Source organism: Drosophila virilis, chromosome 4 (genome assembly GCF_030788295.1).
Source record: "Drosophila virilis strain 15010-1051.87 chromosome 4, Dvir_AGI_RSII-ME, whole genome shotgun sequence".
In the NCBI taxonomy this organism is placed as follows: Eukaryota; Metazoa; Arthropoda; class Insecta; order Diptera; family Drosophilidae; genus Drosophila; species Drosophila virilis.
This window is the reverse complement of record NC_091546.1, coordinates 27,441,600-27,468,208: the sequence shown is the minus strand read 5'-3', so window position 1 is coordinate 27,468,208 and position 26,609 is coordinate 27,441,600. Positions and strand designations below refer to the sequence as shown.

At 37.1% G+C, this 26,609-nt stretch overlaps 1 protein-coding gene across 5 annotated transcripts; it reads right to left on the bottom strand.

Annotated features, from left to right (window-relative positions):
* Positions 1-288: 288 nt before the first annotated feature.
* On the bottom strand, positions 289-25,940 carry Ca-alpha1D (Ca[2+]-channel protein alpha[[1]] subunit D). 5 transcript variants are annotated; one of them, XM_032433110.2, is made up of 34 exons: positions 25,832-25,940; positions 24,242-24,713; positions 22,353-23,175; positions 19,739-21,060; positions 19,444-19,657; positions 18,343-18,448; positions 18,001-18,140; positions 17,745-17,851; positions 16,997-17,149; positions 16,241-16,422; positions 15,666-16,185; positions 14,952-15,177; positions 14,685-14,892; positions 14,416-14,625; positions 14,240-14,355; positions 14,123-14,181; positions 13,032-13,149; positions 12,386-12,515; positions 12,052-12,218; positions 11,872-11,959; positions 11,120-11,227; positions 9,144-9,251; positions 8,029-8,081; positions 7,820-7,966; positions 7,286-7,757; positions 7,141-7,224; positions 7,012-7,074; positions 6,760-6,948; positions 6,369-6,617; positions 5,649-6,308; positions 5,164-5,588; positions 4,602-4,642; positions 1,051-1,181; positions 289-989 (listed from the first exon to the last, which is right to left on the bottom strand). In XM_032433110.2, exons 2-34 carry the CDS (start codon positions 24,249-24,251, stop codon positions 435-437), a joined length of 8,184 nt encoding a protein of 2,727 aa, XP_032289001.1. In that variant the 5' UTR covers positions 24,252-24,713; positions 25,832-25,940; the 3' UTR covers positions 289-434. The 5 variants fall into 5 exon arrangements, 4 of the variants coding, with proteins under 4 accessions (XP_032289001.1, XP_032288999.1, XP_070064965.1 ...); XM_032433108.2 differs by lacking the exons at positions 11,120-11,227; positions 13,032-13,149; positions 18,001-18,140; ... (4 more) ...; positions 24,242-24,713; positions 25,832-25,940 and adding an exon at positions 13,751-13,877 and having other exon boundaries at positions 14,240-14,352; positions 17,745-17,928; XM_070208864.1 differs by lacking the exons at positions 11,120-11,227; positions 13,032-13,149; positions 18,001-18,140; ... (4 more) ...; positions 24,242-24,713; positions 25,832-25,940 and adding an exon at positions 13,751-13,877 and having other exon boundaries at positions 17,745-17,927.
* Between the last annotated feature and the right edge of the window lie 669 nt (positions 25,941-26,609).

Genomic DNA, 26,609 nt, shown 5'->3' with positions numbered 1-26,609 from the left:
ATTATTTTAATTATTATTGGTGACTATAATAATTATTCAATTAGGTTGTTTTCTTTTACTACTCAATCAATTGTTAAAAAATATATATTTGTTCATATACAATATTTTGTGTCTGTGTGTGAGTGTGTGCTTGCTATTATAATTATTATTATTTTCTTTTTTTTTTTCATTTATTTATTGGTTCTTCATACAGGACGATAAACCATCATAGACGTTATCAAAAAGGCAAACCATTAATTATATAAGTAAGTACATACAATAATTTTTACAAGATTTGCATAATGTTGCTTTGTTTTTTTTTTTTTTTGACTTGAATTATCTATGACTAGTGCTGTATTTTTTCTCAAAAATTATACAAAAAAAAAAGTTCATTAATGTTACATTTAAAATTCCATTAAGAAGACATTTTGCATGTATGGACTGCAGTTTGTATGCTATGAGGTGGCAGGATAGCCCTGACCACTGCCCAAGTTATGCTCAGGCGATTGTTGTTGTTTTTGTAGTTGCAGTTCCATTTGTTGTTGTTGTGTGGGTGACATGTTTCTTTGGCTAGTCGTAGGCGTTGCTGCATTAGTTCTACTATTTATATTATTAGTGTTATTATTATTTTGGCTAAATTGAGACTTATTATTATTAGTGGTCGATATTGTGGCAACTCGTCTTAGACGATTATCTGGTATCGGTGGTGATTGTAAAGTGCCCGATCCCTGATGCATTGGCGATAATGATGATGGTCCACTGGCGCTGCCACCAAATGCACCAGCAATGCTGCTGCTGCCACCACCACCACCACCAGCACCGCCAGCACCACCAAAGATGCTGCCATTGCTGCTGCCAAGAAGACTCATCGAATGCTCATTCGATAAAATCTGATGGGCAGCCCAATTCATTTCCTCGGGCGTCATATCCAGCGCCTCACGCATCTCCCGTGCAGCTGTGCCCACAAATTCTGAATCACAATATTTTCCTAGACCCTCAGCGGCGAGTACCTACAAATAATAGTCGCTTAGCATACAAATTAGAATAATGTTCTTTTCGTTTCGTACTTACCCCTCCAATTAATGATTCGGCTAGGCCGTTCATTTCAGATGAAGTTGGTAAACGACGCTGATCGTAGGGACTAGCTGGTGTCGATTGGATCATGCGTTCGTGGCCAGGAATAGCACCATTGGGCGCGTAGACTATATAAATGCAAAAGATATACAAAAGTTAAGATATTAGCTGCTATTGGTTGGCATATTATTTTCGCAGGGGTTAGTAAATTTGTACAGCGCTTGATGATCATATAAAATCTCTATAAAACTGACAGTTTTGATATCTCACCTACCTTTATTTGCGCCTTAATTTCAGTTATATACAAGTTATAAGGATCTTACCTGTCTTTATTTGTTAGTCTTAGAAATTTAATATTCAAACTAAACAATATTTTGCCTATCTTCATTAATTCTTCAAATTTATACCCATTTAAATAAAATTAAATTTAGGGAATATATAGTATTTTGCTCGGACTAACAAATATCTACAAGAATTTAGCTTTTATTTGTTAAAATATTTGAAAATTGAATTATTAACTTCAGATTTTAATAAGAATATATTGAGTCCCTCAGTTCTTAGGCTATCTCAACTGGAAGCAGAGTTAATACTTTCGTGTAAGCAAAATATATGCCATACACAGCTCATACAGAGCTTTTTATTATATGTACTTTTCATAATGATTGTCAATTAATATTCATTTGATATAACTCTAATAGGGCCGCTTGGCTTATAATATAGTTCTGTGTGACTAATATGTTATGCAGATCCAATAGTGTTTTTTTCATCCAGTTTCTAACTTCATCATAGAATTTCCCTTAACTAAAATGATCATCAAGCATTTTACTAGATATATAGTTATAAAAGACAACTTAAATTACTGTTGACTGTTAGTTAAGCATTCAATAATATACAGGCTATATTAATATGTTAGATGTTATTGTACAGCTTTATGTAAATGATATATAAGCATTTTCTATACAAACAAAAGTTGATTATTATATATATACGAGCTAAAGCAAGCAACGATCTCTCTTTATGAATATATATATATATGCATATACAATATAAGACATGGCAAGCATGTCTCCAAGTTGGGCTCTACAAAGACGGTACTAAGGCATTTTCTATGGCATGGACATGGGCAGCGTTATAAAACGAAGCAGGCGGCTCAGCTAAAGCTAACCAAAAACCAAGCAATGTCTGTATATGTGTTGAGGTAGGATGTGTGTGTGTGTGTGTGTCCTTTGGTTATACACAGAGTGTGTTTGTATTGGGTTTCTCTGTCTTTTCCTAAGGGAACACCCGCACATTAAAAACATAAGAAGCGACGTTTATACAACATTTAAACAACAATAAACAATTTTTTTTTTGAAGATTTTGCATATCAAAAATAATTAGGTATACGAGTATATACGAATATGTTTATATCTTTGGCATGGGTATTATAATTGTAATATAAATATTTGATGGACGCAAGGCACACATTATTTGATGGATACGCTCAATCGGCCAGGCCAGCTTATTATGAGTACATGGGCACAACAACACTGTTATATGGGTATTTTATATAGACACCGATATCATTTGGATTAAGATTTGTGAGGAAATACTTTGATTATGGTAACCTTTTTCTTTTAAATTCTTTCATTCGATTCGTTCTTTTGTTGCGTGTTAAACGATTGTTGTTGTTGTTCTTGTTGTTCTTGTTGTTCAGTTGTTGTTGGTTGTTGTTGTTGTTGTTGTTGGTGTTATGTTTATACTCCTCGCAGGTCTAAGCAGTTACGTAAAACTCGTTTTTAAAGGTTTTAACAATACTTATGGAATGTTTTTTTTTTTCGTACAAAAATAATTGTAAACTTAGCACAAAATAACAAAGAAAGTTAAACAAAAAGTACTCTCTGCCCATTTGGCCTGAATGAGAGGCTAAAAATGTGGTTCGAACTCTCTGAGACTCATCCAGTGTTCGAAACTCAGCACTCGGTTGTTTTTAAACTCGAATCACTTATGCTATAATAAAGATGTTTGTAAGAAAAAGTTATACAAAAACAAATTACTTTTACAACAATTTCACAATTTTGCATAGAGGTTTTTAAAATGGATCTTATAAATAATATATTCATGATTTTCCATTTGTTGGCAATTTGATCAATTGTTAATTTTACTTTTAATAATCTCAATTTGTTAGTTTGTAATCAACAAAAGGAGCCTTGTGCATTTTGTTAGAGAACAACGCTTTGAAACTGGAAGAGTTACGTATATATATTTATATATAGTTAGTTACAATTAAACGGTGTTAAGCACTTATTGCCTCAAATGGAACCCTACTGAGTAGCTTACTTTTTATATTTTACCCTAACCTTGAATAGATTGAATAAAATATAAGAGACGTATTCATATAATAAATAACAAAGCTATACTTCAATTAAACTGACTAATTAAGTCCACAAATTTACTTATTTTACATATTTGCACTCGAATCCCACTTAAACATAAAAACATTTTTACTGCCTAGAAAATCGTCGCTAGGGTCTAGCTGAAGCTGTTTTTGAAGTTGAATTTCGGGTGTGTCTCAATATCCTATTTGTTTTGAGTTAATCCCAAGCTTAATTCTATTTGTGTAGCTCTTTAACGTTGTATATAGAATTTAATTTCAATTCTATGCATATTTTATTTTCCGTGTGTTTTTATGTTTTGTGTGACTGTTGTGGAACTATGTATTTCATCTACAGACGCTGAGTATATATATAAATATATAATTGTGTATAAGAGGCAGCAAAAGCGTTTCTAGATTAGCCCAAACTAAACAACTAAATAACTACAATTAATTGTATGCTAAAGCTATATACTATATACGATTGCAATATAATTTTAGCTGCGCATTGAACTAATGTGAGTGTACTACGAATCGAAATGGAAAACCATTCTGATTTTGAGTGTTTTGAGTGTTGTCTAATCAGTTGGCGCCGCATTTAACAAACAGCCAAAAAATACATTGAAAACGAAACGAATTTTGGTTTTTGTTAAAGTTGCTTCATTGCATTTGTGGTTTTAGCTGCGCGCATTAGTTAGTTTTCTTATTTTTTTTTTAGTTATATAGTTAATATTATTTTATTTTATTTTTTTTTTTTGGCATGCCGCAGGCAAAATTCAGAACTCACAACTCAGAATTTTTAGTGGCGATTACGAAAAGAAATGTACACAATAATAATATTAAATGCTGCGCTACAAATATTTTATGTATATACCGAAATTTTATAATTATAATTTCATAATTAAATTAATTAGTATGCGCAAAATAATAACAATTAGAGGTTTTGAAGAAATCAAGAGATTATGGTTGGTTTCTGTTTCTGTGAGCCAAAAAGTAAAAATTCAAACAGAAAATGCCACAACAAACAAACAAACGAAGGTTTTTCTTAAAAATGTCTTGTTTTAAATGTTATTTGTTATTATGGAAAGTAAACTCAAAAATAACGTTTAAAGAACTTAATTTGTTTTGTTTTGTGCAATTGCAATTGTTGCAGTTGTTGCTGTAGTTGTTGCAATTGCAGCATTTTTGCGCTTACCATTGTTATATGGATGCAATAAAATACCACGATTGCGGTTGCTGAAATTAATGTTCGGGGATTTGAGTAAATTTTTGTTGTTGTTCGGTTCTCAGTGAATGTTGGTTGGTTTTTCTATTTTTTGTTTTGTTTTTAAACATTTTTAAAAATCTATATGATTTGTTTGTTATTATTTTGCTTAGTTTAACTCGGTTTTTGTTGTGATATTTTTTTTTTTTTTGCAACTAATTCACTAAATTGCAACTAAATTGTTTTGGGCCGGAACAAGAATCTGTTGGCCGGGCTCCTTTTGTTCATTACAAACGTTTAAGGCGCACTAAAGTGTTAACAAAATGCCATTAAAATTGTTTGGCAAAAAATGATGACAAAAGAAAAACTTACTAAACAGCAAGCCATAGTAACAGGAAGTATATATGGTTATGGAAACTCAAGAATTGACAGCTCCAAATGTGCGGCTAATAGAGTAAAACCAAACGACCAACTCACAACAGCTGCAGCCCGCAATTCTCTCCCCCAACCAACCCCATCTGGCGTTCCGCCCCTGCCCCCCATTAATACTCACTCATAAGATAACGCATTCGCCTCCGGCGGCAGCGTGCCGGCGACAGTTGCTGCACCACCGCCATTTCTGGCCAGCGGGCGCATCGAGATGCTCTCGCCAAAGGTGCGCAGCTCCCCGCCGCTGCTAGCATGCAGCTCATCCTGCAGTTTGCCACTGGCTGCCAAACGTGTCTGCATAATGTTGCGCGTTATGTGATTGACGCCATCGGCCACACTGCGATTGAGGCTGTCGTATAGGTAATCACCGCCGGCGGGATCTGAACTGCCCAGCACCAAGCTACTGCCGCCCACGCCTGCAGCAGCCAGGGAGGAGCCGCCAATGGTCAGCGCGCCGTTGCTTTGAGATGCTTTGGCGCTGCGCCGGAACGTACCATTGCCATGGCGGCGTATAGAGCTCCAAACGCTACCAAAGAGTGTATGATGGCGCTGTAGGACAAGAGAAGGAGAATTAGGTATGAGCATATGCTATCATCAAATCTGCCTTACGCGATGCATGGGCTCTGGTTCCTCAGCCAGCTCATCTAGATTGCCAGAGATGGCGCGTTTCAGTGCCGGCGACACTTCGTGCAGCGTGCGCAGACCTGCTTGCAGTGTAACCGTGTTGCTATCGGGATGACCCTCTTTGCCTTCCTGCTCCTTGCGCTTCTTGAAGCGCCGGAAATAGTCCTGTATCAAATATGTTGCATAGAACTTGCCCACTGTGACCTCATCATCATTGCCTGGTGGCGGCACCACCTGATCCAATAGCTTGGGATTTGTGCGTTTCCAGATTTGTTTTATGGTAGCGCGCAGCTCGGCATTGGCATCATCGATATTGCCCTCCGTTTTGATGCTCAACGAGGTGCGCACCACCGCAAACAGTGTGGCATTGAAGAGCACCGTGCCATCGGAGTTGAGTGGCATATTCATGGACACTAGACGCTTGCAGGCCATGCGATGGGGACAGAGTTTGCCAAAGCCGAGGGGCGGCGATATTTTGCGTAGCAATGTAACCACATCCAAATGCTTTATGCGACCTTTGGCATCCGGATCGTATTCGCTCCAAAGCCTAATGAACTCATCCAAATGATGCGGACCCAGAATGGACCAGTCGCGCGTCAGATAATCAAAGTTATCCATAATGACGGCCACAAACAGGTTGATAATCTGAAATAATGGGCAGCTATAGCTTTATATATGTATATAGAGACATCTAATTCTACACACCAGAAAGGAGCACAGCACATAAAAGGATATAAAGTAGGGATAGGCTATGGATGAGCCGCATTGGTCGCCCGGTGTGTCTGACTGCATATCACAGCGGACTTCCGGCTGCGCTGAACAGGACATCATAATCTCCTGCCACGCCTCGCCGGTAGCCGAACGGAAAAGCACCAGCACCGCCTGTTGAAACGTTTGGAAATTGTTGTTCCGTGTTATTGCCGTGCCGCCATCCAGCGCTATCTTGCCAAAGACCTAAAGCGGAATACAATTAGAAGTAATCAAATATTGGAAGAAGTGTGTAAGGAATTTATGAATAGCTAGCAAATATTCAAATTTTTTAATAAGAACATTCCGAGCATCCTTTTAATCGCTTTCTTAATTTTAATGGACGCACCTGCATGCCCACCACGGCGTAGATAAAGAAGAGCAGCACAATGAGCAGCGCTACATAAGGCAGTGCCTGAAAGGATTTGATGAAGGTCCAGAGTAGGGTGCGTATGCCCTCACCCTTGCTGAGCAGCTTGACGAGACGCATCACACGAAACAGGCGAAAGAAGTTGATGGAAATTAGATTCGAACCAGCCTGGAAACGTACAAAAGAAAATTGTATGAACCAACTGAGCTGGGAAAATATTTAAGAACTTACCGCCTTGGCCTTGGCCTTACAGCCCTCGACTATATCACAAGCGGCTTGCGAAGTGTCCTTGCTCTGTGGAAATAGAAAGAGCAGTTTGATAAGGTAATAAAACCGTATAGTATGTATGTGTGCACAAACCTTAATTTCCGAGTAAACAATATCTATAAAGCTGCCAAGTACAATAATGAAATCGAAAACGTTCCATGCATCGCCAAAGTAGTTCTGTAAACGATGAGAGTTTCATGTGAAAATCTTTATACATTTAACAAAAATGCAAGCCCACCTTAAATCGAAAAGCAGCCAGTTTAAAGACAAACTCCAAGGCAAACACCGCGGTAAATATCATATTCAGTGCATCCAGCATTTCGGTATACCATACCGGTTGCTGATAGAATTTCATGGCCAGTGTCACCGTGTTTATCATAATCAATATAAATATGGTGTATTCAAACGATGATGACGTCACAAACCACCAGACTTTATACTGTATACCATGTTTGGGTATATAACGTCGCACGGGCTTTGCTTTCAACGCAAACTCTATGCAATTACGCTGATTCTTATCCAAATCACAATTCTTGTACTCCTGTTCACCCTCATTTTGAAATGTGACAATAACGAAACCGACAAAGATGTTGACCATAAAGAAGGCGATTATAATAATATAGATTATATAGTAGGCAGCAACAATAGGACGGAAATTGTGTATTGGACCCCCATTTTCCTTATTCGAGTCAATAGAGACGTAGAGCAGGCTATACAGTAGAGAAAATAGTTTGGTTTCATTGAAAACAATGTAAAGTGAGGTATTACTTACGATGGCCAGCCCTCAAAGGTGGAAACGGTAAATAGTGTTAACATGCCCTTGGCCACATCATCGAAATGGAAACCGTTATTGCTCCATTCGCGCTCCTTCAGGCGCGGCTTGTTCATATCCCCATCCTCATAGACCAGATAGGTGCCACTAAAAATGTAAATCATTTATAAGCAGTGTATACAGTTAATTGGATGTAATAAGATACTTACTAGCATTCCTCTCTCACCATTTTGGAGCCATCAGTGCAGGAGAAAAATTTACCCTATATTTGGTTTTTTTTTTTTGGCCACCACAAAAGATTTATGTATATTAAAAATTTATAGGATAAAATGTTTGGGGTTGCTCTTATGAAAAGTGCGCTAAACTTGAGTTTATCCACAGTTGAGGACACTTGACAAAAACAACTTGATAGGTACTATCAACTAAAGCCTAATTATAAATATAGTATGCAGCTATGCAATAGACTAAGCTAGTCTATACACACATATACAGGGTGTCTTATAGGCAAACAAATTTACATACACAAACGTTATTTTTTTTTTTTTGTTTTTAATATATATATATATAATTTTTTCGGCACGGACAAGCTTTTATTTAATTTTAGCTGGACAACACAATATTTACAGACGGTACGTCACAAATGTTACAAAAATTTCAGGGTTGGGTTTTCAAAGTGTTAAACAGATATATTCATATATATTTATATATATATATATATATATATAATACAAATGGTTAGCGAGCAGCTATTCTAGCTGTATCTAAATAGCTGGTGGAAGTATTATTTAGCTAATTAGAGTACAAAACTCATTGGGCTTAAAAGTCGTACAAAAGAGGTTTATAGTTTGGAGAGCTAAAGAAAAGCTAGCGAGGCATTGAAAGCTTGTATAAGCTGAGATTGGGAAATGTATTGTTTGCAACGATTTAATGAATTTTTTCGATTTTGTATTAATTAAATGAGTTTGAAAAATATTTTTGTACAGATTACCAATATTATTTCATATAAATCTTTGTGTAAGGCTGAGAGATAACCAAAAGAATTCACACATCAGTAGAAAACCATTTAAGGTTTAGGCCCCAAATATAATAGAGTATTCCCTGCACCATATCAAAGTGCTATAGTTCAGTTCCAAACCATATTTAGAGAGTCGTTTCAAGTACATCAACAATTCAAAGCACACATATTAAGCAGCGACTATTTGAATTCTGTCAAAAAAAAGCGCACACATAAAGCCGATTCTAGTTACCCTTCACCAATTTAATTATCACATATTTTACGTTTTTTTTTTTGGTTGTTTTTTTTATATAATTGAAAAGAAATTACCTTAAAGAGTTGCACTCCAATAACGGCAAACATGAATTGCAATAAATATGTAACCAACATGATATTACCAATGGTTTTAATTGCGACTACTACGCACTTGACCACATACTGTATTATATATTGTGTTTTTTTTCAGTGTAGTCAACAAATTTTTTGTTTAGGAGCAAACGAATTGACAGGCGTGTATGATTTGTATTTGTTTTTTTTTTTATTTTATTGGATGTGTTTGTGTGTGTGTGTTTAGGTGTAGGTGTAGGTGTGTGTGTGTGTGTGTGTGTGTGTGTGTTTGTGTGTGTGTGTGCGTGTGTGTGTGTGTGTGTGCGTGTGTGTGGGTGTGTGTGGGTGTGTGTGTGCGTGTGTTTATGCAGCATCAATCAGTGGAATTTTTGTTATTGTGCCCACATTTTTGGAATAGTTTCATTGAAATCAAAAGTTTTTTGTTTTTGTTTCGTATTTTTTTTTTATATTTTCACCAAAGCAAACGGTACACAATGCAATTGGTTGTGTTTTGGCAAAAGTTCGAAAAACCGAAACGATAAAAGAGAGAAAAAGAGGAAAATTCATTTGTAAGGGATTCAATTCTGAAAATTGTATTTTTCTAAAAATAGATGAGTGTGTGTGTGTGTAAGAGTGAGTGTGTGTGTGCGTGTTGCTTTATACAATTATCATGAGGTTAATGACATTTACGGACAGTGGAAGAAAGAAATTAAAATTGATGAAAAATAATATGATCAAAAATAAATGACTAAATTAAATGTTAGAGCATGAAAAAGTAATATGTATATATGTATGTTTTTGTGATCGGGCTTGTTACTACAAAAGAATCATCTACCAACATAATGTTAACTAGAAGTTTTATACACAAATCGAGATTTAAATATATTTATTATTTTTGTTTGTGATACTCTTCGGTTTTGGTTGAGATTGGGTTGCCTTGATGCTAGGGTGCAAGGTTGGTCGCTGCATGATATCATAATTGACTATTGGAATAATTCAATCAATATGCGTGTGCTTTTATATTATTTATGTGTGTGTTTTTCATCTAATGTTCGTATGCATGTGTGTGTGTGTGCATCTGTGTTTGTGCTCTGCTTATGAGCTTACAATCATAATGTAGTTATTTTCTCAAACATGTTGCTTTTGGATTGACGCATACAACGCAGAAAATGGGTGTGGAATATAATAATTGACAAGTTTACACGGTTTTTAATTTTGTGAGTTATGTTAGGTCTGTATTTGGGGGAGGGTTTGTTTTAAAAATCTCTGCTAAGTGCACTGTAAAAAAAATTGTGTTTTTTTTTTAAACCAGCCTCATTTAGTAGTTTATTATTATATATTATTGAAATATTATGTCCTGCTTTTAAGTATTCTCTCGCTTAAAATTTCAATATATTATTTCTATGGGAAGGGTTCTCATTAAAAAATGTTCACACAGCTATGCTGAGCATTAATAAGCAATACTAGGTAGCATATATGGTATTATTTACAATAGATTTTCTTTTGTACATTTTATAACACTGTTAGCTATTAGTATTAACAATAGGTAAGAATTCAAAAATAACAAAAAAAAAACAACAAAAATAATTTTGTAGAGCTTAAAAAAGGTTAATTGCTTAAAATGTTAGGCAAAACAATTCGAAACATTGAACAATTTAAAAACAACAACAAAATTGTTAAATATATATTCAAAGGTTGCATGTGTGTGCAATTATATTATAGTATATACGCGTACTTAGACAATTTACAAATAAAGCTCTCATGGAGCTTTATAGTTACAATTGATTCTCTATGGGAATTCTTTTTTCAAAAAAAAAACTTTAAGCCTATTTAAATTTAAAATTAACTAGTAAATAATATTTGCTCTGCAAAAATATGCTTAAATATCGCGCGAACTTATACAATTTTTTAAAATATTTTTTTTTATTGCAATCTTAACGAAAAGAAATTTGGGCAAGCACTTAAGAACAAAATCATACCTTAAACAATTGGACTCCTATAACGGCAAACATGAATTGCAGTAGGCATGTGACGAGCACAATATTTCCGATAGTCTTAACAGCGACTATGACACATTGAACAACATGCTGTATACGACGATATATATATATATATTTATTTGTATGTTTATAGTTATAATACGATATATAATTTATACTCTATAGCTCTAGATATAATTGAGGGTATAATAATTGGTGTTTTAATTGCTTTTCGGTTTTTAGTATCAACATGTATGGCACATAGTTTTATGCCTAAGCGCCACGCCCATAGCATTTATTCCACGCCCATTTTCGTTAGGTGTTAAAAGTGTAACTCAAAATCAAACAGTTGTTGAGCTTAAATTTATATATTTATATAATTTTACTTTTGCAGTGTATAATTCAGCATAATAAGAGCTTTTTCGTGGTGCACCCTACACCCAGCATTTCAAGGTTTTATTTTGAATTGGTTTTTGATTTTTTTTTTTGGCTTTTGGGTATAGAAACCAAAACCACGCTTTTAAGTATTAACTGCACTTCGTATGGGGTTATTGCAAAATAGTCAAGATTTATTAGCTCGCAGAAAAAAAAGAAAACAATATTATTTTTGTAGTGTAACTTTTGTTGAAATCATAATAACGAAATTGGAACTTAAAATTGGAAAGAAAATAAACAATTTGTTTAATAGAAGCAGGTGAATAAAAAAAATTCAAAATATAAACGAGAACTGTGAAAGTAACGATGTGGCTTACCTTCAGACCCTTGGCTCGATTAATTGCACGCAGCGGCCTTAAAACACGGAGAACTCGTAGAATTTTCACGACTGAAATCGCATTCGAACTGCAGTTGAAATCGACGTTATAAATATATTCCAGAAGTAAATTATCTAACTACTGGATTAGAGTAGTTTTTTTTCGGTTGTTTTCGTTTACCTGGATACTAGAGATATCAATGACACGCAGACCACAAGTAAATCTAATAGATTAAATGCGGATCTGCAAAAGGCTCCGTCGTGTAATACGAAGCCATATGAAATCAATTTCAGAATCAGTTCTATTGTGAAAACTGCCGTGAAAAAATAATCAAATTTATTGAGTACCTGCAAAAATTGAATGAATGACAACATGAAAAGTGTTTAGAGCAAATCAACAAAAATAAAATAAATAAATAAACAGCAGGGGACTCTACGAACTCACTTCTGAAACAGACAACTTACGATATATTCAGTTGCGCGTCTGTTTTTGGTTCGGATCGGGAGCTACTTACTTTGTTTAAATCATCGTTGGCCCTTAGGGGATTCTCTGCAGCCAACATGGCCGATGAGAACATGATGCAACATAGGATAATGTTGCCAAAATTGCTGTGATTGCAGAGCCAGTGGCAAAAAACACGAAATCTGTGAAGGAATTACAGGTTTTAAATATATGCCCATTCATCAAATAGGAATACAGCAAACAAAAAACACATGCAGTTAGAAATCATAATGAAACAAAAGTTAGAATATATAAAATTTAAAATAATAAAAGCATTTTCTTGGGAAGAGTTTGGCTTATCCAGTTTTAAGAACTCTAACAACTAGGGACAATCAATCGCCTGATGGGCCTGGCGTAACAAAACATTTCAGGATATGCTATGCAATTACATCAAATATAATACTAATAATCTAGACACACGTTACATATACTATAACACATTTGGAAGTACACAAATATTGTTAAACAAAACACAAATACAATATTATTATACTTAAAACAAAGGAATACACAAAGTTTTAGCACACACGCACACAGAATACAATTAATACAAAAAAATAAATAGGAAAGTAAATTGAAGAAAAATAAAAAATATCTTTGGTTTCAGCCAAGCTGTAATTTTTTTTTTTGTATTGTATGGTTAACTAAAACATAAAAACCTGTTCGTTTGGGAGAAAAGAAAGAATGATGTGCCCGGTGGTATGGGTAGAATTTTCGTAGCCGTATTAACCTCAGACATACGGCGTGGGCGTGCTGTTATCATGCCCTCTTCATCCACTATATGCAATTAATTTTTATCATTTATCATTTGCCAATGTGGAAAAAATAATAAACACATATATATTCATATAGAAAAACAGAGCTGCTTAACTTAAAAAATGTATATATAAGAAAAAAAAATAAATAGCTTATCATAAGTAAAAACTTATCTAACTAAAGCAAAACAAAATTTCTTAAGCTCTAAATTCTTTGTCTGCTAGAAGGATGAGCTGACTGTGTGTAGTTCTGAAAACTTCTAAGGCACTAGCTGCTTTTGCTAAATGCAAAGAAAAATTATGGTTAATTTTAATCAAATTATTTTCAGTCAAAAAAGCTGGTAACTTAATTTTTCTCTTCAACTGAAAACCAAAATTAATTTTTAATTAAAATTATGTACAGTAAAGTATGCAAATAACTAGAGCTCGATCGGAAAGCCATCAAGTAAGCTTAAAATAAATTAAAGTTTTTTTTTTAATTAATTCTTGTAGTTTTTATAAAATGCAAGCATGCAAAAATAATCATAAAACCAGAGTGCAATGCTCCAGTATAACACATGAATCGAACAAGTGTAAAAGTGTGTTGTTTTTTGTTGTTCTGCATGTTGTTCTTGTTGATTTACCTGTTTGTATAACTGAAAATGAAAAATGCACTGCCGCGTGGTATAGGTTTTTTAGTCTTCTTCATGCTGACTTCCGATAAACGCCGGGGTCGTGCAGTAACACGTGCTGATACTTCAGAATGGGAGTCTTTCGATTAATATCAAATTGAGAATTTGTATTGTGTATTCCAAGGCGGCAAATGAAAGCGTCAGTAGGCATGAATATCATATCATATCTTTCGAGTATGGTTTAGTAAAGTGTCTAAGCGGCGTGTATAATGTGTGTGTTTGCTTAACTTAATATACTTATAGTCTAGGTACTTTTCATATACTTAAACTAGTGAACGCCTATAGCTTAGTTAGGTTTAGCCAAATGCTGTGTTAGCAACATACCCTCTTCCTCATCCTCGCACATTTCGCGGCCCTCTTCATCGGATAGTGTTTCATGATCCCTAGATAGAAAATGATACTTTAGCACGCTTCGATAACTAAAAGAAAACAGCACACAACTTATCATCGTCCAGCTCATTATGTTCCATATCCATGTCAATGCTCAGATGCTCATCATCCATGCCATCTATGGTGGGTGTGGGACTGTGCGATTTCTTCATGGCGCCGTCGTCCTGCTATTCAAGAAATAAAGGCAAATGAATTATGCGGATCGATTTGTTTATGTAGCGACTTACCGGTTCCTCTTCCTTCTCCACCTCAGAGAGCGAATCGGCATCGGCTAAATTATCCACAGCAATGGCCAAGAATACATTTAGCAGTATATAGTTACCGCATATGAACAATATGATAAAGTATATGCAAGCCAAGGCACCGTACGAGGAGACGCCGCCATATGCATTTATGCCCACATACATGACCGCATTCCAATCCTCACCAGTCATTATCTGTCATATAAAAGGATATATAAGTAATAGGTAACAGATTTATATATGGCATACCCTACCTGAAACACTGTGAGCAAGCTCTGCCAGAAGCAATCGAAATTCATGCGATACTTCTCATCCTCATTGTAATTAAATTTACCACCAAAAACTTGCATGCCCAGCAATGCAAATATCACAATAAATAGGAAGAGCAGTAACAATAGCGAAGCAATTGATTGTATTGAATTCAAAAGGGAAGCAACTAGATTCGATAGAGAACGCCAGTATCTAGAAGAAAAAGCAAACGCTAATTAAATCTGTTGCTCCTGATAAAATTTACAACCCACTTGGTGACCTTGAAGACACGCAGCAGGCGCACGCAACGCAGCACAGAGACGCCCAAAGGAGGCATCATTCCCGTTTTTGTCAGCAGCGTCTCTGAGATGCTGCCAATCACGACAAAACAGTCAAATCGATTGAACAACGATACAAAATAACCCTGAAAGCCTAAACTGTACATTTTCAGTAACATTTCGCAGGTGAAGAGACCAATGAACACCATATTTGTGTATTCTATAAAGAGAAATATACAAACAAAAAATTAGAACTTGACGAAATAGTATTGGACAAAGTTCATTCGTATGATATGCGAATATATGGGCGGGTTAGTCACTATAATCTGATCAGAGCTTTTTCATGATTGAACCAAAAATATTAGTATAATACCTCTCAACAATCGAGATATAATACAGAAACTGTTTAAATGTTACAGTTTAAGAGTCACTAACCTCATAATAATGATGTCTTTTTAATATTGCAAGGAAATCTTTAATTTTTTTGTATGAATATTTCTTATTTATGTGAAGAAATAATGTGGAAACATTGTTCTACAGTTTCTGTCAAATTTAACAGAGTCTGTTACATGATCGAAACTCTTAGAACGACTGTAAATAACATGTGAAAATTTTACAGCACAAATCGATGAAATTATATTTAACATGCTGTTATTAACAGCAAAAGCTAATGCTAACATCTAATGGTAACATCTATTGACAACTCACCCTGAAACTCATCTAGCCAATCGACTTGCCCATAGTGTTCCGTCGCCAGGACACCAGTATTGAGAAACACCAGCACAATGATGAGCCAGTAGAAGGCCTGTGACTTAACCGCCTTGCGACAGGCGCGACGCATGCGACGATTGACGCGATCGAAATCCTTTTTCAATATGCGCCAACGCGATTCGGTTATCTGCATTTCGGGCATCTCCTCGCCCATATTCTCGGTAGAGTCCATTTCATTTTGCTGCTTACCCTTGCCATCGGGCATCAGACCGCCCGTCGCATCGGGCTCAATGTCCTCGGCCTGCGTGATCCAGTCGAGATAGCCGCGCAAATCCTCTTCGATTTGTTGCTTCTCGCGCAGCTTCTGGAAATCGCCGCGATTCTTGGCCTTGTTACGCTCTTTGGAGAACTCACCGGACAACACACCGAGAATCAGGTTCATCACAAAAAATGCGCCCAAAATAACCATAGAAATGAAATACATCCACTGCCACTCGCTGCCCATGGCGTCTTGTATCTGGAAATTACGATTTATTATAAATTATATGATCATTTATTGCTTCTATACGTACATAATACAAAACGTCTGTCCAGCCCTCGAGTGTGACGCACTGGAATACCGTCAACATGGCCAGTCCAAAATTATCAAAGTTCGTAATGCCATAGTTGGGACCGGGCCAATTGCCATAGCATTTCATGCCCTCGGGGCAGGCATAGCCCACACCGCAGGGTCTCACATCGTCCTCGTATTCACCTAGATTCCGATTTATTTGTTTTGGGATTGTTTTTTTTTTTTTGTTGTATTTTTTTTTGTTTTTTTCTTTAGGTTCATGCATTAGTGATGAGATGTACTATGAGATGAGATGATAATAGTGATGATAATGTTTTCGACTTGTATGTCTGTGGGGTCGGTATGCTTCGGTGTCTTAATTTTGTTGCGGAATATGCCGCTCAGTTGTCCCATTTATTTAAAATTTCAACAGCTCTATTAACTAGCAGATTAGCTGAAATGCTCGGTGAAACTTGGGCAAAAATTGTAGGTGTATAATGTATTTAATTTTTGGCTAATTGGTTTTTATGCATATCTTTCTTTGTATGGATGTGTGGAAGCTGTGTGTAGAGCGTTTCTTTTGTTGCTGTTGTTTTTTGTTATTCGACTAATTGAGGTGTGTGCTTGCCCGCAAAACCGTGCACTAATCTACTATTAATAGAGCTACAGGACGTTGAATTTTAATGCGACATATCTGGTAGCATTCAAGACATTGAATGATATTCGTACAACGTATAAATATTGTACTGATTTTATAATAATTTGTTGAAGCGCTTACCTGTTACCTCATCTCGACACGTCTTATGCAATTTACCAGAGAATAACTCTAGACCAATTATGGCATAGATTATGATTACGAATATGACCAGAAGTGCAATGTGAAACAGTGGCACCATGGCCTTTAAAATTGAATTAAGCACAACCTGTAGACCTGCGGAAAGCGTATGAATAGCCAATACATATACATATAATTAAGTGGGTGGGTTTTTACAAAACATCAAGTGCGGCTTACACTATGGTACACAACAAAAGCTTGTCATACTGCACAGAAGTTGATTCGGGGCGAGAGTTAAATTATTAATATTAATATTATTTTCAATTTTATAGTGTAAGCGGGAACGCTACGTTTCTATCAAATTCGGACACTTTGGATTTATTAAATTTTCCTTTAAAATAATCTGAACTTTATTCGGAAAAGATTGTTGATTTGCATAAACATAGCTTGGAATTTTTTGTAGTATTCGAAACATTTTGACGCTGCTTTGAATACGGACAAGTCGTTTTGTTACTTATATATAATTTATTGCTGTATTTTTAATATAATACGGACTTGATTGATCGATCTTCAAGATTTCCCATTAATACATTTAAATCTTACTGTTCACTCTCCCCTTACTCAATCTGTGCGATATGTTAACTACGTTAGAGACCGTAGTTGTTGATTGCTTTGCTCTACAAGGACAAAAGTGAATTTTAGAATTTGGTTTTTGAAATTTGTTGTTTTTGTTGTTGCAGAAAGCTCTTACTTGGTACACCCGATACAAGTCGCAATGGACGCAGTACACGAAAGGCTCGGAGCGCTTTCACATCGAAGGCATCCTTCATCAAATGGGAAAGTGCTGTACTTATTGCTCTGTAAAATTGTTATTTGGATAGACAATTTCATACGTGTCTCAGTTTCGATTGAATTGGATATAAGGTAACATAGAAAATGGTTAAAACGAGGCCGATTAGATGGCCTGGGCGCTTAACGCTTTTAACTGGCATATTTTATATGCTTACCCTATAACTACAATTGTAAAATCTAATAAATTCCATCCATTTCTTAGATATGCACCATTATGTAACACAAAACCATATGCTAAAATCTTCATAACACATTCCGCTGTGAATATAACTAGGAATATATATTCAACTTTTTCCTAATTTTGTGTTGTGTGCGTGTATTATGAAATGTTTTTTGTTTTGGGTGAATGTTGATGCATGATATAAATGAAGCAGATGAGTGGAATGCATAAAAGACAGATGAGAGAAATATATATAGATTAATAAACCACAATATCAGCAAATATTTATATATATATAAAGAGTTGGGCCTTCTGGAGCAGGCTGCGTGGAACTTACCAAGGTTTGATTCGTCACGTTCGAATCGCTGCCCGGATAAGGCGTATAAACGGCCAAGGCAATACAATTGGCAAATATGGTTAACAAAATAAGGAACTCAAATGGTCTAGCGGATAATTTGGATTAAGAAAAACCAGTTGGCGTTATTTAAGATGGTTTCATTAGATTCAATGAGTTCTCGATTGTTTTGTGTTGAACAAGAGGTTTAGTAAGCAAATGTGACCAAATGTTGCAAGCCTTACAATTTACGTTGAAAGTTTTTATTTTCAGACTTTGAACTAGTGGTAAAGTTGGAAATTGAATTATTTTATGACGATTCTTTTAATATAGGGGTGTACGTTAGAGAGCAAAATAAGTCTGTTGATCTGGTAAATATTCGGAACAAAAGACTAAACGTTTTACAGACTTCTCTTAAAATAAGGATTAAAAGTTCGTTTTGCAGGCCTTAAATCAACTTTGAACTTCAGACCCAGAGACGTGCATTAAAATTTGTTTTGGATATTTACATTTTGAACTATTTTTGATTGCGTAAATAATATATTTGATCTGATAATGCTCACAGTGCTTTGTCCGTATCTAAGAAGCACACGGAAAATAATTAATCGCCAGTTTGGTCAATTTATCTTGATAAACAAAAAAGGTTTTTAATCTAAAACCTAGTTTTCGACTGATCATTCCTAAGGGAATATAGTGGTCAGGTTTTAATAGGATTTTACACATATATGAGGAGCATAGTAAAACTATTAAATGCCGAGTTTGGTCAAGATATCTTGATAAACAAAAATGTTTTTAGACAACAACTTAATTTTCGACCGATCGTTCCTATGGTAGCTATATGAAATAGTGGTCCGGTCCAGCTGGCTCTGACATATGTACTGCATGCAATACAAAGAGGGACTTCTGCAAAGATTCATAAAGATAGCTTCAAAGCTAAGAGACTAGTTCGCATAGAAACAGAAAGACGGACAGACGGACAGACGGACTGATCAAGCATATATATACTTTATGGGGTCGGAGAAGTCTCCGTACAGAATCTAAAAAAGTTTTGAGCATTGAATCCACGACGAGGCTTTAATTATTTGTCTATATGGAAAAGGATACTTCCATTCCACGATCCGTATGCAGAGCGCTCGTATGGGATTCTTAACGCCTAGACAGAAGAGCGCCCTTTGTGGTCGATCCGGCTGCGGTTTGCCGCGTCGCTGCGGCCGCTTTTGGCCGGCAGCGGCCGCTTTTTGTCCACCGGCTCCGCTGGGTCCAATTGTGGTGCCGTTCATAGTTTCCGGAATGTTAGCAATGCCCATGGCATCGATGCCTGCACAGAGTGTCGGGTGAGTTGGTCAGGGCATGGTCAACAGCACATACAAACAATTAGTGGTTGGGGGTTCAAACTTACCCATAATGTTGTTGCCGCCGCCCAGATCCGATTGCGGATTATGGGCACGGGACATGTCGTCGCCGACCGCCGCGCCTCCATTGCCATTGGGCGTGAAGGTGCTGCCGCCAGCGGCGCCTCGCTCAAAGTCCATAATGTTAAAGTATTTGCCGGCGCCGCCGCCGAAATTATCAATCAGCTCAGCGGAGCTGGAGTAGAATGGCGAGAATGCTTGAGTATCGTCCTCCTCCTCTTCGTAATACTCGTCAACCTCCTCGTCGTCCTCGACCTCCTCGTCGTCGTCTTCGTCGTCGTCCTGTTCGTAATAGTCCTGATGCTGCTGTGCCAGCTGCTCCTGCTCATCAATATCAATGGTTGTGCCCTCGGGCTCGTCTTCTTCGTCGTACTCGTCGTCGTCTTGCTCGGCGCCGTCGTCCTCTTCCTCAGTGATTCTACATGTCCTCCGTATGGAGGGCCGATGATTGCGTGTATTCCTTCTTACAATGACATCCGCATTGTCGTCGACATCGCCAACATCCTCGAGCGAGTCGTTGCCACTACGCGCTGCGCCTGCAATGATCCTAATATCATCGTCCGCATCATCATCCGCATCCTGGCGTCTCTCACTGTAACTCTCACAGTCGGTAGCCGCCTGCTCTTTGGCTGCTGCCGCAACAGCTGCAACAATTGCCGCTGTGCGCAGCGTTTGCGAGCTTAGATCTGTCCCGTCCGGATTGTCCGGATCGTTGTTGTCGTCGTCGTCGTTGTCCGCCTCACCCGGCTCACAGTCGTCGTCGCCTATGAAACTGCTGATGTCACCAACTCCAAAGCCATGCAAGGTGCTGTTGTCGCCAGTGATGTCGCAGTTGCAACTGTTGCTGCTGCTGCTGTCGCCGCCAACGGCACTGTAGCTGCTGTCCTCGTCTCGTGCACCGCTGCTGTAGCTGCTGTTGGTGCTGCCGGCGCTGGTCACACTGTTCTGTGGCTGTTGTTGCCAACCCGCTGTCGCTGCTGCTGCTGCAGCGGACTGCGCTGCCGCGGTTAGTGCCTCCTCCGGCGTTAGGCGTTGACTGGCGCTGCCGGTGCCCGCTGTACCGCCGCACGAGGTGCAGCTAGATTTGCGACGCTGACGCTTGCTGCCGTTGCTGGAGCCTGCCTCGCTGCCGTTGTTGTTGTTGTTTTTGTGCCTGCTGCGCTGCTTAAAGTCAAGCTTGTAGGTGCTATTATTTACAATTTGGCTGGTGACCGTGCTCAGTGCTAGCTCTGTGTTGGCGCCACGTATTCGACTGGAGCTGCCCGCTGTCGTATCCTCACAGCTGGCAATTACCTCAAGCGGACTGCAACTGTGGTAGAAATAAAAATGTGACATTAGCATTTTTATTTACTGCTTATTCATTTATACTCATACTAAATACTCATTGGATGCAGTTGCCAAAAACAAGAAAAGTATCACTTTACATTTTTACACACGCTCTTCGAAACGGGAATATGGGCATATTATGTAATAATTTCCTGCTTATTCATAAAACCCATTTACCCTTTAAGTCAGTTTTTCATTCCGATTCCTCCATTTATCAACTAGGGTAATAGCTTTTCATTGTCTTTTCTAGCTAACTTATTTTATTTCTAAAAATATTCAGCCACTCTATTTTTTTTTATTAATAATATTGTATGTATGTTCATAGCATTTTTCCAAATACAAATTTAATCATATCATCGCCATCTACATAAAGTCCTATTTTATCTGTGGACAATGATCGTGTGGGCATAATTTCTGTTTGGTCACACAGAAATTATTTAATCGGGCAAATGAACTTATCAAACAGATCAATTGTAGTATATCCTTATATGTTTCTTATAATATGTGAGTTATCTAGAGATAAAAATATAATAAATTGCTTGGGCATACCCCTAATGCTGTTCAGCAGCCCTAGAATAAAGCCTCAAACAAGCTAGTGAGTATTCTCACTAACCATACAATGCGTAGATATACCAAATAGCCTTTTTTATATAAGCACGATAAATCGCAAAGAGGGAACCCCAAGGTTATGTTATGGTTCGATAAGCCATTGATATGATAACAGTAAAAATACTTATAAATCGATGCATATTTAAAACGACACCTAGATAATACAAAAAATATCAGCAATTGACAAATGAATGAGTTACAAATCATAGTAATTCTTTTTGGAATTCGGTTGATCAAAGTTTTAGTAATTTCTATACGTTCTTTAAATAAAAATTAAACTTAATAAAATATCATAAAATGCGTAAATAAATAAATACATATGTATCAAATATCCTCTTTGACGTTTGCAACAGAATAAACTGTCCCCCACAGTAGATTCCACTGCTCTGAAGTATCATGTTATATCATGCGCTAAAGCATGCTTCTTCATGCTCTTTCATACACACACACTTATACAAATATACACTTGCACAGTGGGACAAACAGCGATGCACAACACATAGTTACGATAGTTAGTTTACGATAGTTATTGAGATTAATGAGGGGTGTCTTTGGCTAACTTACTATGCCCTAGAATTCCTAGAATTTGTTTGTTCCAAATAATCAAAGTTTTGGATTGCATTGGAAATGAATTTCTTTTCGTGCCCTAGCTGGAGCTGCATATACCTTTGTTGTAGCACCGTTGGACCTGTTGTTGTTGTTGCTGTTGTGGTTGTTGCTGAGGTTGTTGCTGTTGTGCTGCTGTGTCCTGCGCCTGGCAACGGCAACGGCAACGTTATCGTCGGCGATCGGTGCTGATGATGATGCTCCGGCTTGACAATGATCACCTCCAGCTCACCTTTCGCTGTACTCGACTTGCGATTGTATTTGCGACTGCCGCGCGTCGGCGTCTCGGCTTTTAGATAACGTCTGGAACTAGCTGGAGATGTGGGCGAGGGCTTGCGTTCAATTATTAGCGTATTATCATCATAAGCTATGCAATTGACCAGCTCACCCCCACCCATCACACTTGTGGAGGTTGTGGCTGTTGTGGCTATTGTTGTTGTTGTTGTTGTTGTTGCTTGCGGCTCATCGCTGGGGTCATAAAGTTTTAACTCCTTCTGCCGCTGAAATTGTAGCTGACGGCGACGCTGAGAAGATGTTGTTGTTGGCTTTGCGCCATTGCGCGAGCTGCTTTCTGCTTGTTGTTGTGGTTGTTGTTGTTGTTGTGTGTATTTGGTCAGGCATGATTCATCAATGGAACTTGGTGACAAATCTTTGCATGCGTCTCTAGCTCTATCCTTATCCTTAGCCTTATTATTATTGTTTTTATGATTTAATTTATTACTAGAACTATCCAAGGCATCGTGTTTGTTAATTTGTTGCTGCTGTTGCTGTTGTTGCTGGTGTTGCTGTTGGTGTTGCGTTTGGTGTTGCTGTTGCTGTTGCTCCTCGGCTGTTGGCGATTGTTGTTTTTGCTGCGTTGACGTTGCATGCTCCTTACGTTCTCCTAGTTTTAATGGTTTATGATATGTGTTAGTGGGCAGATTTATTAGTATAGTTATTATAGGTTTGTATACGGGGCGTTAAAATGGTGCGCAATGAAATTTCGATATGGGGCTGTAATCTAATAAACATAAACAAAGCAATGCGCATATGGACAGTTATAGAGCCCTCCATATGAAGAAAAACCAATAAAAATTCCAATATTTTATTCCTATAACGGTCAGAAGTATGTCTTAGTGTCGTGGTCATTCAGTCAAGTTATGGTATGTAATGTAAATGTATCCTATAAGATGAATAATATATATATTTTGGGTACTGCTTTTAGTAACTGGGTATAGCAATCTTAAGTGTCATGTTATGGATAGGAAAATATAAAAGGATTTCAGCTTTTATAAAAGAAGAGTATCTGACAGAATATATAAGAGGTTTTACGCACTTATAAAGAAAAAGTCTCCGTCAGAAATTATAAGAGGTTTTCTACACTAATAAAAGAAAAATTCTGCTAGAATTAAATAATTTAGTAAACACGTTAGACAAATTATATATTTTTAATGTCTGATTCTAGAATCAAAAAGAATTTAAATTCATTCAAATATCTGGTCACAGTAGAAGCTTTCCCAAATATGGTCATAGGCAAATACAACGTCTGTTAAATTGGTGATTTTGGCTAAATTTACTGTGAATGAACGGCGTTAATTTCAGTTACCAATTTATATATTTGAAGTGCTTGTCTTTGGTATAATGCCATAGTTGGCTTAAGGCAGTCCCTTTAGATGAGTTAAAATTCTTCTTTTTGAAAAGCCAATTTCTTGGCCTATAATTTGTTAATGTTGGGTACCAACTCATTCAATTCAACACTAAAAGTTAAAGGGAGCGTACTTTAAGCTTGTCTCGCCTATTGTATTAGAAATATTTAAGTATATCTCATATCATATGCAAGTGTTAGTCCTTTATTTGATGATTGACAAGGGTAAACAATAAATGATGCCTGCTGACAATTTGATGAATGATATTCAGATGGCAATCATGTGGAAAGGTGAATATTGCGCATACGCCACGTCATTTGGTACCTGTATTCATATTTGAAGTTTCCTTCCCTCGACTAAATTGATTTTTGCTTTCATTCACGTCGCTGTCGAGAACTGTTTTATAAACGCTTTTCCATTAAATGCGGTCAACAAACAGCCGTCCAACAGGTGTGCTGAGTCTCAGTCTTCAATTGACACATGCCCGCATGCAAATTGTGCTTGCGCTCTCACTCACACACACACACGCTGGCTCTCGCTCTCGCTCTCACTCACTTACTGCTTGGCAGGGCCTGCTAAAAGCTTTTTGTTGTTGTTAACCACAAATTGAAGGGTATATATGTTTGCATATATATATATATTTTTTTTTTTTTTATTATGTTAGACGGTGGTGCAATTGTTGCTCTTTGGACGTTTAAATGACGGTTTTTTGTGTTGTGTTTTTTACTTTCTATTGTTTTTTTTTTTTGTTAATTGGCTAATAAATTATTTAAAATTTGGCATTTGTTGAAGTCTGCTGTTAGGTTTTGGTTTATTTATTTTATAATTATTATTATAAATATAAATTATTATTATTCTTGTGGCTTGCTATATCTGGACTTATGACGATTATTGAATTTTGCTTATTTCCAGACGGCTGCACTACATAGAATTGCCATTAGTGCTGATAGCTTATCATTGATTGGCGCTCTATATTTAAATCGAAACCCTTGACACACATGCAAAGCCTCTGTTCGTGTGTGTGTGTGTGTGTGCGCGCGTGTGTATGCGTGTGTGTGCGTGCGCATCAAAACAAAAACATACGCAATGTTTACATTTTCTTTGTTGTCGCAACATTTCTTTCTGTTTTGTTATTTTTTTTTTGCCTAAACCGAACTGTCAAATGGGCAATCAACTTTAGAGCGCTCTCTTCCACAAACACACAGACACACACACACTCTCTCGCGTTCTCTCTGCTCTCTCTCTCGTTGCCTGTCTCTCTGTGCAGCAAAGCACAGTTTGCTTTGCAGCAGCCAAAAAAGTTTCAAGCCAAATGTCAAAAAAGCCTTTTTTGCTTTCACTGAATGGCAGCTACTCCCGTGCTCCGCCCCGCCCAGTCCCGCCCGCTCCATCTCGCCCAGTGTCGCATTCGTCACTGATTAAAGTTGGTAAAATTCTAACCACAAGTGTGGTGGCAGGTTTTGATGGCCTGGCGGGGTCGGCGGGTGTATCGTCCGTTGGCATTTAGTCACATTGGGGTCAAGTGCGCGCGTCTAAAAACTAATTTGCGCGTTTATTTTATGAGTCGCTTGGGGAAAATGCATAGCGCACTTTTCAGCGTAAGCAAACATTTTCCTGGAACCGTAACTGCTGACCGATTGACCTACCCAGGCATATGTAATAAGCACACACATACACTCTCACACACACACACGCACATCTGAACACATACACGGAAAAATGCACATGCACAGCATATTCATACACACACACACACACACACACACACACACAAACACGCATACACACGTGTGAAAAATTTCAGACGCAGTACGTAGAAAAGCGAAAGCGTTTTTTTTTTTACACAGCAGCCACGGAAAATGAACAAGAGAGCACTCGCATCACACTAGAATTGGGTTACTTAAAAGGCTTTACTTTGTTTTACATTTGGTGAATGTGTTTTAAAAATTATTTTTATTATTATTATTTTTCTTTGTGGTCTACGGGCAGGCCAACTGGACCAACAGCAACGTGAACGCGTTTAAGGAATCACACACAAAAGCACACTGTGCAGGAATCGTTAGCTTTTCGCGTGGCAACCGTGAAAATGTTGACACACAATGATAGGAGCTTTTGTGCGACAGAGCTTACAAGAGGAAAGCTGACCTTATCGATTGTTGGGGTGCTCATGTTATAGGCAACTGGGTTCAGGCAGTCACTTTATGGGTTTGTGCAGTTGATAGGGAGTTGTTGCTTTAAATTTTGGTGTCTTTACAAAAGTAATCTAAGCTAACATAAACATAAATAAGATAAAAGGCATAAACAAAATTTCTGTTCTGAAAACCACATCTGCATTTTTGGTACTTTTTCAAAAATAGGTAAAAACCAAAAAATGTATATGTAAATATTCTACCCCTTTTTGCCAGGCGATAAAGGGTATACACATTTCAAAGGAGTCGTGCCATTGCACTAAACTCGGCAGGTTCAGTTGGATATTTAAAATTCGAGAAACAAAATCATTTTTAACAATACCAAAACTTTTCAAAACACCCTGAAGGCTTAAAACATATTAATAATCGACATATTGAAACAAAATTTTGAAATTCCCTTATTTCTATTTAAGATAAGGAAATCCCATACTTAACAATTATAAACCATGAAAAAAACGTGCAAATAGTCGTAATTAATGAAATCACGAATAATGCCCCTTGGA

Bases quoted from the DNA above. Each gene is read 5' to 3' on its own strand.
- Ca-alpha1D (XM_032433110.2), bottom strand. The intron at 7,075-7,140 runs GTTTGTGCACAC...CTATTTCCACAG, and splicing joins TTGTTTACTCGGAAATTAAG to AGCAAGGACACTTCGCAAGC. The intron at 5,589-5,648 runs GTAAGGCAGATT...CTTGTCCTACAG, and splicing joins AACCAGAGCCCATGCATCGC to CGCCATCATACACTCTTTGG.